At 47.9% G+C, this 14,060-nt stretch overlaps 1 protein-coding gene and 1 non-coding gene across 2 annotated transcripts in view; both read left to right on the forward strand.

Annotated features, from left to right (window-relative positions):
- The first annotated feature begins 4,386 nt into the window (after nt 1-4,386).
- On the forward strand, nt 4,387-4,493 carry LOC114233967 (U6 spliceosomal RNA). The gene has a single exon (XR_003620171.1). It is a non-coding gene; the product is annotated as a U6 spliceosomal RNA (small nuclear RNA).
- Nucleotides 4,494-8,414: 3,921 nt separating this feature from the next.
- Nucleotides 8,415-14,060, forward strand: part of CLIC4 (chloride intracellular channel 4) — a 60,573-nt gene continuing 54,927 nt past the window's right edge. The window contains exon 1 of the mRNA XM_008148073.3: nt 8,415-8,656. Coding sequence (XP_008146295.1) covers nt 8,585-8,656 — 72 coding nt within the window. The 5' untranslated portion in view covers nt 8,415-8,584. The remainder of the gene's footprint in view (nt 8,657-14,060) is intronic.

Here is a 14,060-nt window from a genome sequence, read left to right on the forward strand (position 1 = left end):
TGCTGGGTACACTTCGTTTTAAAAAAATATATTTTTTTTATTATTGATTTCAGAGAGGAAGGGAGAGGGAGGGAGAGATAGAAACATCAGTGATGAGAGAGAATCATTGATTAGCTGCCTCCTGCACGCCCCACAATGGGATCAAGCCCACAACCTGGGCATGTGCCCTTGACCGGAATCAAACCTGGTACCCTTCAGTCTGAAGGCTGACACTCTATCCACTGAGCCAAACTGGCTAGGGCTAGACACACTTCTTTTTTTCTTCCTTCAATCTGTTTTATGTTTGTTTAAAATTGTTTTATTGATTTTTTTATTTTTAAATTTTGCATTGTATTTATTTATTTATTTATTTATTTAATCCTTACCCAAAGATATTTTTCCATTGATTTTTAGAGAGTGGAAGAGAGAGAGAAAGACAGAGAGAAAGATCAATGTGAGAGAGACACATAGATTGGTTGCCTCCTGCATGCACCCCAACCAGGGTCGGGGAACCTGCAACCAAGGTACGTGCCCTTGACCAGAATCCAACCTGGGACCCTTCAGCCCCCGGGACGGCACTCTATCCACTGAACCAAACCGGGTTGGGCAATTTTGTATTAAATTTATTAATTATTTTTTAAATTAAATTTATTTGAGTACACTGGTTAAAACTATAAATTTTAGGAGTACAACTTTATAATACAACTAGAGGCCTGGTACACGAATTCATGCACGGGTGCGGTCCCTCAGCCTGGCTGGCGATTGAGGCCTATTGGGGGGTGGGACCCTGAAGGTTGTCTGGCCAGCCCCCCGATTGGGACCTATCTGGGGGGCCGGCCAGCAGCAAGGGGTAGGGGAGCCACGGGAGGTTGGCTGTGGGAACGCACTGACCACCAGGGGACAGCTCCTGCATTGAGCGTCTGCCCCTTGGTGGTCAGTGTGCGTCATAGCAACTGGTCGACCAGTGGTTCTGGTCGTTTGGTTGTAATGGTCGCTTAGGCTTTTATATATATAGATATTCATATACTACATTGTAGTCTCATCACTCAAAGCCTAGTGTCCTCCCATCACCTTGTGTTTGACCTCCTTTACCATCTTCATCCTTTCCCCACCCCCTATTCCCTCTGGTAACCACCATTTTGTTGTCTGTATCTATGAGTTTGTTTGCTTTTTTGTTTGTTCATTTGTTGCTTTTTGTTTTATATTCCAGTATGAGTGAAATCATGTGGTTCTTGTCCTTTTCTGTTTGACTTCTTTCTTTTTTTTTTTTTTTACTTATTTCTTAAGATCCATCCATGTTTTGCAAATGGCAAGATTTCATCTTTTTTTATGGTAGAGTAGTAGTATTCCATTGTATATATATATATGTACCACATCAATCATCCATCAAAGGCCACTCAGGTTGTTTCCATGTCTTGGCCACCATGAATAATGCTGCAATGAACATAGGAGTGCATATATCTTTACAAATAAGTGTTTTCAAATTTTCTGATAGATACCCAGAAGAGGGATTGCTGGATCATATAGTAGTTCTATTCTTAAACATTTTGAGAAACCTCCATTCTGTTTTCTATAGTGGCTGCACCAATTTACATTTCTTCCACCAATGTATGAGAGTTCCTTGTTCTTCACATCCTCTCCAATACTTGTTATTTCTGGTCTTATTGATAATAGCCATTCTGACACATGTGAGGTGATATCTCATTGTGGTTTTGATTTGCATTTCCCTTATAAATAGTGAAGTTGAGCATCTTTTCATATATCTGTTGACCATCTGTATGTTTTCCTTGAAAAGTGTCTATTCAGGTCCTCTGCCCATTTTTTAATTGGATTGTTTGCTTTTTTGTTGTTGAGATGTATAAGTTCTTTATATATTTTTGATATTAGCCCCTTATTGTGGGTATCTTTTGTAAATATATTATTCCATTTAGTTGGTTGCCTTTTTGTTTTGTTGAGGGTTGTTTTGTTTGTTTGTTTGTTTGTTGCATAGAAGCTTTTTAGTTTGATGTAGTCCCATTCATTTATTTTTGTTTTTACTTCACTTGTCTTTATCAAAACGTTTTCAAAGTCTTTTTGTGAATATATATACATATTTGTAGGGTGTCCAAAGAATGTACACACATACTTAGAATAATTATAAAGGCAGTGTTTATTAAAATACATTTCATTTTCAAAATTGAGCTATCAGCTGTTAAAACATGTATACATTTTTGGATACACTGCATATAGTTCTCAAAAGCATTAACATTTTTTTCAAATGGAAATTGCACATATTATTAAGATGCTTTTCTATTTCTCCGGTATTTTTATATTTTTGGTTGCTTTTAATAAATGAGATATTTTCTTCCATTACAATTTCTAACAAATGTAGCTTCGTATAAAGGAAGACACTGGTTTCTAAAAAAATTATATTAATTGTAGTCACTTTCATGAAGTTTCTTATTATTAGTAATAGATTTCCAGTTGTTTTTCTTTGCAACTAAAGTTGAAGATTGCCAACCTAATAGATCCTGTGCCCACTGATGCGTTGTTAATAATTTTAAAAAATGTGAACAATGATCTCTCAAACTTTCTCTTCTTTCCCTGACTCAACAGAAGCCTCTGATAGAGACATTATTCCTCCACTTGACAGAAGGAGAAACTGAGGCTCAGTAAGGTGAAATGATTTGCCAAAGCTAGTAAGTGACAGAGTTGAAATTTGAACTGAACCCAGGCCTGTTATGCAAAAACCTTCTGACCTCGGGATATGAGGCAAGTGAGAGAAGGAGTTGGGGTTTGCCCAGACGCAAAAGGTGACGTTTTCAATGCCTACACTGTGTCAACAATTTATGTATTATCTTTCTTTTTAAAAAATATAGTTTTGTTGATTTTAGAGAAGAAGGGAGAGGAGAGAGAGATAGAAACATCAATGATGAGAGAGAATCATTGATCCGCTGCCTCTTGCACGTCCCATACTGGGGATCGAGCCTGCAACCCGGGCATGTGCCCTGACGGCGAATCGAACAGAGAGCTCCTGGTTCAAAGGTGGATGCTCAACCACAGAGCCACGCTGGCCAGGCTGTATTATCTTCCTTAACACTCAAAAGAACTCTCTGAGGCAGTGTTAGGAGCAGGTGGCTGGCAGGGCATGGGCAACATGGATAAAGAGATTTGGGTTTGATTATTGGCTCTGCCGCTTCTCAGCTGTGTGACCCTAGGCAAACTGCCTAACTTCTCTGAGCCTCAGTTGTCTCCACTGTGTCCTTGTTACAAATGGTACTTGGATGGTCCTCCTCTCACAGAAGGTCCATCTACTGGGGCTTGTGGCCAAGAAGAACAACTCAGTCCCGGAACTCTGTTCCAAGAGCCTGGAAGAGCTGAACTGATTGTCTCCAGCGCCTGTGTTTGTTGGGTGACTTTGCTTCCTCCGGGGCAGGGGTGGGGAACGTCCGGCCTGCGGGCCATATAAGGCCGGGGAAAGCATTTGGTCAGGTCCTGCCAAGGCATTGGGGGTGAGTTAATTAAATGTTTGGCCAAATAGAGCAGGCTAGTTTTTAAGTTGATGGTTCTGTATGGCCCTCGAATGATGTAATAAATATCCAAACGGCCCTTGGCAGAAGCAAGCTTCCCCACCCCTGCTCTAGGGGATCCTGGATCTACAAAGCGGCAGGAAAGGTTGGTGCTTCTGTGGACACAGCATTCAGGTTAGACTTTGGCGAAAAGTGTGAGTAAGTCACAATTAGCAAGGTTTTACAGGGCCTACTACACATCATGGGGACATAGTTGAAGTTCAAAGCTGCATTAGGATTTTCCATAGCTGGGTTCACCGACATCGCCAAAGATGCGTAGAGCACCTGTTATAAGGGCAGTGAGAGAAAAATACAATAGAAAATTTGGAAAGTGGGAGATTAAAAGGCAACGATTGAAATTTAAAAAATTTGTTCTTTCACTCTGATTGTTATTATCTTATGTCACAGGCGCTGATTTAGGCATAGGAGAATGTAAATAATAACTAGGGTTTACTGAACACTCAGCACATGCCAGGCAGTGTGCAAAGTGCTTTACATTTATTAACCTGCTTAATCTCCATAACAACCCTTAGAGGTACCTATTGTAATTACCATCATTTTGCTTTTATTTATTAAAAAAATTTTTTTAAATTGATTTCAGAGAGGAAGGGAGAGGGAATCAAACCATGACCCTTCTGGTTCAGAGGTCGACATTCAACCACTGAGCCATGCCGGCCGGGCTAATTACCATCACTTTATATGAGGAAACTGAGGTATAGAGAAGGTAACTTGCTCCAAATCACACAGGTGGGAAGTTAAATATTTTGCTCAAGTGAAGGTGGATATAACAAGGTTCCTTGCACTCTGAGAACCTCACAGCATACCAAGAAAGAAGACATCGATAAGAATAGTAATAATAGTGCTCGCTTCGGCAGCACATATACTAAGATTGGAACGATACAGAGAAGATTAGCATGGCCCCTGCGCAAGGATGACACGCAAATTCATGAAGTGTTCCATACTTAAAAAAAAGGAATAGTAATAATAGCTAACATTTATTAAATGCATTTACGTGGATTATCTCTTTTAGTCCTCACAGCAACTTTATGAGTTAGGTTCTGTTATATTCTATTGTAGTGATGAGGAAACTTGCTTGAGTTAGGAATTCAAACTGCCCAACTGGAATTCACAGTCAGGCAGATTGCCCTGGCCAGTGTGGCTCAGTTGGTTGAGCGTCTTCCCATGCACTGAGAGGTCACTGGTTATATTCTGGTCAGGGCACATGCCCAGGTTGCAGCCTCAATCCCGGGGCCTGTGGGAGGCAGCCAATCCATGTTTCTCTCTCATCAATGTTTCCCCTTCTCTCTCTCTCTCAAATCAATAGAAACATATTTTTAAACAACAGGCAGATTGCTAGGGAAGCCCACACTGGCAACTGCAACATCACCCTGACTGCTGTGATGGGTGACAGAGAGTTCAGACCAAAGCATTGGCAGAAAGAAGCTCCTTGGAGCAGGCGGCTGTGAGCTGGGCCTTGAAGGATGGGAGGAAGCCTACCTTTTCCCACACCCCCTTAGTATATAGTGCAGTGAAGAGATGTGGGTTTGAATCTCAGCCCCACCATCTTCCCAGCTGAATAACTTGTACTTATCTTCTCTGACCCTCAATTTTCTTCATTGTTAAATGGGGACAATGACAACCACTGAAACACCCTGAGGAATGAATGTGATTGGACATAAAAGCACCCAGCTAGGTGTCTGGCAGGCAGCGTGGGAGCTCAGTGGTTGAGACTGTGGACAATTGGATATAAGAGCTACAGCTAGTCCCTACCAAGCACTTACCTCATGCCCCGCACCGTTCCAAGCACTTAACATAAATTTACTTATCAAGGATCCTATTAAACAGGTGTATTTTTAGACCCATTTTACCGAGGAGAAACGGAAGCACAGAGAGGTCACAAAGTGATCTGAGCTGGCAAATGACAGAGGCAGGCTCGGAACCCAGGCAGTCTGGCCCCAGAGTCCGCCGTACATAGTACGTGACTCTGCTGCCTCAACTGCGGAAAGTGGGTGAGACGGTCGGCCAGCCGCACCGCCGATTCCGGAGTGGGAGGAGCGGAGTGTGTCCTCAGGAGAAGCTTCCGGGAGGCTCCCTGAAGGTGGCATTTGAGCCGAGACCTGAAGGAGGAAGGGAGAGGGAACTGAAGGAATTCTGGGGAAAGAATGTTTTGTGGAGGGATAAGAGCCCTGCACAGGCCCGGAGGCCAGGGCGTGTTTGACAAGCTCAGGAGATAGCCAGGAGGCTACCTGGCTGGGGTGGAGAGCAAAGCGGGGAGTAATGAGAGATAAGGTCAGAAGGGAGGGTGAGGAGGGAGGAGATCAGTGTGTGTGTTCTACAAACCATGAGTATAGAATGCAGAATATGCATGCTTCTCAAAGTTCAAAGGTGACACTTGAAGGCAGTGTGCTTATGGACCCTCCGCTGCATAAACATTCTCTCCCTCTGTCCACCTCCCCCCGACCAGCTCCGACCGTCCATGTGAGCCACACCGGGGTGGAAATTGGGAAATGTTGGTGTGAGTGACAGCGACCAGGTTTCTGAGCAGAGCCTCTGGGTCTGAGCCTGGGCGATGACCACCACCTCAGGGCTCCGTGGGGGACAGTGCTCCTGGCTTCCTCCCAGCCAAGATCCGAGTTCAGTCAACGAGGCCTAAAAATAAAATCCGCAGTCAGCTCAGTCTTCCAGGCCCTGGTCGTCACCACAGCGAATACTCTCTGATTTCAAACGGAATTTGATAAGCCCTCAGACACGCCTCTGAAACCAGCCTTGCAACAGTCCTTCCCTCAGGGCCAGTGGGGGCCTTCTCGGAGATCCCATTTGATCTTGCAGGTGTAGATCTTGGATCTGCTTTGCCCTGGTCCACCCTTTGGGTTCCTTTTCTGGCAGCGGAGGGGGGGAGGCTGGAAGGGAACTTTGGTACAGCTCGCGATTCCGTGAAAAACCAACACTGGGTTCAGTTCAGAGTCCAGCCAGGCGCTCAGTTTGTTTTTGGCTCATGTCCCCATGCAGGGGGCAGCCTCCCGGGGTTCCTGTCTTTTCCATAGTTAAGCTGGTCACAGAGGGCGTTGAACATGATGCCATGCCGGCCTGCAGGGGTGAGCAGGGGCAACAGAAAGCCCAATGCAAAAGAAAAAAAAAACCAAAAAGAAAAAAAAAAGAAAAAAAAAAAAAAAACAGAAAGCCCAATGCAGTGATAATAGCCACCACTGGGAACAGGACACCAGGACCAGTCGTCCTTGCCTTCGGGGGAATGAAATCGAGGCTTAGGGGTTTAGACACCTTGAAGTTTCAGGTCAGTCTGACTCTAGAGCAGGCGTCCTCAAACTACGGCCCGCGGGCCACATGCGGGTGTTTTTGCCGTTTTTTTTTTTTACTTCAAAATAAGATATGTGCAGTGTGCATAGGAATTTGTTCATAGTTTTTTTTAAAACTATAGTCCGGCCCTCCAGCGGTCTGAGGGACCGTGAACTGGCCCCCTGTTTAAAAAGTTTGAGGACCCCTGCTCTAGAGCGTGTGCTCCTAACCTCTGGAGCCCACTGTCTCGTTATCAGAGTCCCTACAAGAATATGTGAGCAACTTGCTTTGGTCTGGGAGAGGAAGAAGCTGTAGGTTTCGCTGTATCTTTAGGCATACATGTAATTTGTTCAAAAATTAAATCGCCTGTGAAACTTACTGCTGTGCTCTAAGGATGTGGAGACAAATCTATGTGTGGCCTTTCCAGGACTAATCATTTAACCTAACCAGGGAATTAGGGAGGAGTAGCTGTGAGTCAAACATTACAGGAAGTCAGAAGAGGGAACACGTTAACTGTTTCCAGAGGGGGTGACATTTGTCCAGGTATTCAAGCAGCAAGCCTGGACTGGGTGCTACTGGGTGGCTGGCTTAAAGTATCACAGCCCTGTCCTCAGTGCAGTATTTCTGGTTTGAGGACCCCTACATCAAAATTGTCCTGGTGCTTGTTAAAATGTGAATTTCTCCCTTCTCTGGAGGAGAATCAGAGGTGGATAACGCAGGGCTGGGAGTAGCACCCAGGCGGAGCTGATGCGCACTCAGGTTTGCCAGGATTTGAATGCGGGGCAGAAATCCTTCTAGGGCAGAGGAACAGCAGGGACATGGTTTGGGAGTCCTTCGTGGCCTGCAGACACTGGGGTTGCAGGTCAAGACTAAGTTCTGGGAGGAGAGGAATCCTGTCCCTACTGTTTATCCCCCGGGGCCTGGAACACAGTAGGGCCTGGCAAACTTGAGTGTTCATTGGATTCACCTGGGTGCTAGGCTGGCTCCCAAAATGTGACAGGAGAGTCAAAGGGAAAAACAAAGACGTCAGAGGAGGGACAAAAAAGTGTTTCTAAGGGGATGAAAACTTTCAAAAAGTTGTCCTGGAAAAGGCAGCTCCATCTAACAGAGGGAGTTGGGGAAGTGGCCGCTCCGGGGAAGGGCAAGGAATCCTGAGGCTGCAGCTAGGGAGATGGCAGGAAGCGCCTTCTCGCCTCCCAGGCCCCAGGCGGACTGGAGGCATGAGGTCACCTGGCGCACCGCCAGGAGCAGCTGCGTGGCCGCGCCCGCGCTGCGGCGGGAGGCGGTGTCAGGCTCAGGCTGAGGCTCCGGCCCCCGCCCTGGGATGGGTGGTTCGGAGACCCGCTCACAGCCGGCGTCTAGGCCACGCCCCCGAGCCTGGACCACGCCCCCTTGTCGTTCTCCCTCACCCGAGGCCACGCCCCGGGGCCCGGCAGCCCCATTTCCTCCAGCGAGTTCCGAGACTCCGGCCCGGGCCCGCTCCCAACGAGGCCCCGCCCCATCAGGCCCCGCCCCCTCCGCCCTAACAGGCCCCGCCCCCTCCGCCCTAACAGGCCCCGCCCCCCGTGGCTAGAAGCCGCTCGGGCAGCGGCCGCCCCGGAGTCGCGCGCGAGGCGTGGGGTGGTGCTGAGCAGCGGAGGCTGAGGCGAGCGCTCCGCCCGGACCGTCCAGGAAGGCGCCGCGCGGCGGGAGCCCACACCGAGCATCCCCGGAGCAGAGGCAGCCGCCGCTACCGTTGTCCGCGGAGTCTCGTCGAGCCGGCCATGGCGTTGTCGATGCCGCTAAACGGGCTGAAGGAGGAGGACAAAGAGCCCCTCATTGAGCTCTTCGTCAAGGTGAGCGCTTGCCTGCCGTCCGCCCCGCCGAGTCCCCAGCGCCCGCGGGGCTGCCGGGGGCGGGGTCCCCGGGCTGCGTCTTGAGCCCCCGCACCCCGAGGCGCTCCCCGGGGCGCCCGGCACCCGGGGCTGAGGGGCAGCGCCGCTCGCGCCCCCGCCCTTTGTGTCGGGCTCACCCCGCTCCTTCCCGCCGCCGAGGTCGGTCCCGGGAGCCAGAGGGGGACCCGGACCCCCGAAAACGAGCACTCGGGGCCGGTCGTCCCCGCCTCCAGCCGCTCGGGTGCCGGCGGACGCCAGATGGTGGTCCCGCGTCCGGGTGGGACTGGCTGCTCCCCGTCGGGCCCCCGAGCCCCCGGGGCCAGGGCTGGGGTGCGTCCGGTCACCGGCCTCCGGCTCGCGCGGGCCCCGACCCCCCGCTCCCCCCAGCAGAAGCCTCGAGCCAGGGGTGCGATGAACGGAACTTCCCGGGCGCTTTCCGAGAGAACATCTCTCTCCCCGCGGGTGTGCAACTAACTTCCATTTCCCAGGCGATCTTAATTTCTTTCTTTTTTTAAAAAAAGAGCAGACATTCCTGGCTTCCGGAAAAGCCCGAGATTCCCAGCTTGGGTTTTCCTGCTTTGGGTGTTTCACCACCATCTGGTTTTCTTGTTTCTCAGACGCGGAATGTTTCGTCTGATGCAACATTTTGGCTGCTCCCCTCGGTGTCGCTGCCTCCGGGGAAGATTGTGCTCTTTTGTTTGGAAAGACAAACCGAGGAGGGAAAGGACTCATGACTTGCTTGGGCTTTAAAGGGTCGATTTCCCCCTCTGGTCTCTTTAACTGTTACCTCCTGGAATCACCTTATTTGCTCACCAATACCACCCCTGCCCCTTTCTTTGTTTTCTTTAATATTTTTCATGTGAGCAAAGGAGAGAGTAGAAGTTAGAAACATCTGGATCCAGCTGCCTTCCTCAAAACTTCCGTAAGCCGGGTGCAGGAGGCAGCTGATCCAGGATACTCTCTCATCGAGGTTTCTATCTCCCTCTCCCTCCTCTCTCTCAAATCAATAAAAATATATTTTAAAAAAACTCTTAACAATCCTCTAGATTCTCTTAGTCACTTACTTCAGCAGACTCATTCAAAGCTGGGCTCGGAAGGAATGTTAACAGGAATCCAGGACAATTTTGTTCACTTTTTCCTGCGTTTTTATTTTAACGAGGGGAAGACGTGGAAGGGTGTGTTTGAGGCATGGAGAGAAGAACTGATCTGCAAGTGATCGGAACAGTGTCTGTTTTAGGATTTTGTTTAGGTTACCAGTTTTAGAAAGATTAACTGAAACAGGAGATAGGTATAGAAACCCCAGAATATCTTAAAAGAGTCTCAGTTACTTTGGGTGGCAGATAAGAGTATTCAGAGGTGCAGAGAATGTAGGAGGGAAGCTGAAATAAGAGAGAGTGGAAGGCAGCATTGAGAAGGGGGGTGGGGGTCAGAGATTAGTGTTAAAATTTTTTACTGAGCTAGGAATAGGAAGGAATTTCCATAAACTCAAAAACAGTATATCTACTAAAAATCTAAAAAAAAAATGTTATCCTTAATGGTGAAACTTTAGAAGTAGCATTAAATTTAGAATCTATAAGGATACTATCAGTAATGGTTTCTTTTCAGTATTTTATTGGCGGTCCTAGTCAATACAATACTAGTAAGACAAGAAAAATAAGGTGTATAATTTATTTATTTTTAAATTTTATTAATCTTCTACAGAGAGAAAGGGAGAGAGAGAGTTAGAAACATCAATGAGAGAGAAACGTCAATCAGCTGCCTCCTGCACACTCCCCACCGGGGATGTGCCGGCAACCAAGGCACATGCCCCTGACCAGAATCGAACCTGGGACCCTTGAGTCCGCCGGCCAATGCTCTATCCACTGAGCCAAACCGGCTAGGGCAAGGTGTATAATTTAGAGAGGAAGAGAGCAATGCTTAATGCTCTGCTTACTATTTTCTTTTATATTTTTATTGATTTTTAGAGAGAAAGGAAGGGGCGGGGGGGGGGGGGGAGAGAGAAACATCAATCAGCTGCTTCCTGCATGCCCCCTACCTGGGATTGAGCCGAAATGGGGCATGTGCCCTGAATGGACTGAACCAGCAACCTTTCCGTGCATGGGACAATGCCCAGTCAACTGAGCCACTCTGGCCAGGGCCCTGCTTACTATTAATTTAACCATTAAATTAGAAGGAGAGGCCCGGCTGGTGTTGCTCAGTGGTTGAGCCTTGACCTGTGAACCAGGAGGTCATAGTTGGATTCCTGGTCAGGGCATATGTCCCGATTGTGGGCTTGATCCCCAGTAGGGGTCGTGTAGGAGGCAGCTGATCAATGATTCTCATTATTGGTGTTTCTATTTCTCTCTCCCTCTTTCTCTCTTGATATCAATAAAAATATTTTTTTAAAAAGGAGAGGAACATGATGCCTTGTTTCCCAAATTTGAGTCATTTGCATACCCCTTCCTAGCTTTCCGTATTCGTGTTAGATCAGTATTATGATATTATTGTTTACTTAAATACAATTCACTTTTTAAAAAATCCTCACCTGAGGATATGTCTTTTGATTTTAGAGAGGGGAAGGGGGCGAGAGAGAAACATGGGTGGAAGAGAGAACCATCGATTGGTTGCCTTCTGCAGGTGCCCTGATTGGGGATCAAACCCTCAACCTAGGTATATGCTCTGACCAGGAATCGAACCTGCAACTTTTGGTATACAGGATGACACTAACCAACTGAGCCACTTGGCCAGGGCTCTACAACTCACTTTTTAAAAAAACAGCTTGTCCTTAAGTAATAATTCCTGTGAAACAATGGATTAGGTGTGATGATTATATTATAAAGACAAAAAAGTTTGTGAACCAGCTAAAAGCATCCTGTTTATCACTAGTTGTAAGCCTTTCTCACTGGCCTTAGTGGCAGAGAATCAGGGTTCAAGTCACATTTCTTCTTTTTTTTTTTTGTTAATCCTCACTCAAGGGTTTTTCCCCATTGATTTTTAGGGAGAGTGGAAGAGAGAGGGAAAGACAGAGAAACATCCATGAGAGAAACGGCTAGGGCCTAAGGAGATTGCAACCAAGTTACGTGCCCCTGACCAGGATCGAACCTGGGACCCTTTGGTCGTCAGGCCGACGCTCTATCCACTGAGCCAAACCAGCTAGGGCTCAAGTCACATTTCTTGACTCACTGGCTTGGTTTCTCTGGGCAAGTTGTTTTCCCGCTCTGAGACTTAACTTTCGTTTCCGAAGTAAAAGGCGAAATGTTTTCTGTTGCCCGGTGAGTCAGTCTAGGCAAAACTTGGTACTGATGTAAACCAGGAGAGTTGTTACAAAGGAGAAGAAAGGTAGGGGGGCAGATAAATTGTGGTAAAGAGTATGTTTCATTTCTTCTCAAAACCTACGTGCGGGAAATGCAAATGGGGGAAAATACCTTTGTAAATAGAGTTATTTTGAAAGCAGTGAGGGGGCAGAGGCCATGGTTGTCCAAAGTGGTATTTTAAACCGTATTAATTATTCTGCCAAAAGGTTTCTGTAGCAGAAAACTGTTATCTAGCCCTAGCCGGTTTGGCTCAGAGGATAGAGTGCGGGGACTGCGGACTGAAGGGTCTAGGGCTCAGTTCCGGTCAAGGGTACATGCCTGGGTTGCAGCCTCAGTCCCCAGTAAGGGGCATGCAGGAGGCAGCCAGTCAATGATTCTCTCATTGTTGATGTTTCTATCTCTCCCTCTCCCTTCTTCTCTGAAATCAGTACAAAAAATAAATGAAAACTATTATCTAAACTTAAAGCCCAAGTGAAAAACATTGAGCTATCTACCTAAATTTAGATAGCTTTAAATTTAAGAGAACTATAGGCTAGGATCTTCCCAACTATTATGACTGGACACAAAAAGCTGCATTTCCCTTCCTGGGGAATATTGTTTTTGGAATCTTTTGCTCATGAGCCCAGTGACTCCCCATCCCCTGTATAACAGCAGTTGTCTATTTTTGTGTGTTTACCTCAACACTGTTAGGACAGGAACCTTCCCAGTAGTAAAGAGGCTTACAAAGGCAGTCATCCTCACCAGTGAGGGTGCCCACTTCCACCACCCCGAGGGACGTGGTAGGCGTATATATTTTGATAACACCAGCCCCAGTTGGGATCTACCAACCAAGAGGGTGAAGTTCAAACTCTTTAGCAAGGTCTTATCTGACTGCTATCTGGGTTACTAATCCAATTTGTTCACTTATTGTGTGTTTTAAGAACTGTTGCTTAAGGTGTCCCTGGATCTGGGTGAGGCCTCGTGCACCTAGGCCCGGGTGAGCCCAAGTGGCCCTGGGTCTGGGAGTGGCCAAACGTTCCTGGGTCTGGGTGAGACCATGTGTCCCTGGATCCGGGTGAGGCCTCGTGAACCTAGGCCCGGGTGAGGCCACGTGCCCCTGGGTCTGGGAGAGGCCAAGCGTCCCTGGGTCCGGGTGAGACCATGCGTCCCTGGATCCGGATGAGGCCTCGTGCACCTAGACCCGGGTGAGCCCAAGTGGCCCTGGGTCTGGGAGAGGCCAAGCGTCCCTGGGTCCGGGAGAGACCATGTGTCCCTGGATCCAGGTGAGGCCTTGTGCAACTAAGCCCGGGTGAGGCCACGTGCCCCTGGGTCTGGGAGAGGCCAAGCGTCCCTGGGTACGGGTGAAGCCAGATCCTGGGTCCGGGTGAGGCCGTGCGCCCCTGGATCCATCCGGGTGAGGCTGGGTCCCAGGCCCGGGTGAGACCACGCGCCCCTTGGGAATGGGTGAGGCCACGTGCCCCTTAGTCCGGGTGACGCCGTGCCCCTGGGTTCGGCCGAGACCAAACCTGAGGGAGTCGGACCTCCATTACCACCATTTGTCCACCATCCAGAGCTGAGGGGTCAGTGCTGACATGTACACATAAGGAACTACTGGACATCGAAATTGGGTCTCAAAAGAACTGTTGATCCAGGGGGAAGCTCGCTACAGATTGATTCATTTGCCTGTCAGCATAAATATTATTGCTCGTCTCACATTCAGTTCTTATTAGTATATATCTAGTGACATATGATCTCGTTCATCTAGGGGAAATGATGAACAACATAGACTGAGGAACAAGAACAGAACCAGAAGCAAGGAGGCATCGATCGGACTATCGGGCCTCAGAGGGAGGATAGGGGAGGGTAGGGGGAGGGTGGGGGGAGGGGGAGAGTTCAACCAAAGGACCTGTATGCATGCATATAAGCCTATCCAACGGTTAAGTTCAACAGGGGATTGGGGCATGCGTGGGGAGAGGGGTGGGATGGGAATGGGGGGATGAGGACAAATATGTGACACCTTAATCAATAAAGAAATTAAAAAAAAAAAAAAAGAACTGTTGCTTAAGGCTTTCTGTGCCTCATCTGCACAGTTG

The sequence above is a fragment of the Eptesicus fuscus genome, chromosome 9 (genome assembly GCF_027574615.1).
Source record: "Eptesicus fuscus isolate TK198812 chromosome 9, DD_ASM_mEF_20220401, whole genome shotgun sequence".
Classification (NCBI taxonomy): Eukaryota; Metazoa; Chordata; class Mammalia; order Chiroptera; family Vespertilionidae; genus Eptesicus; species Eptesicus fuscus.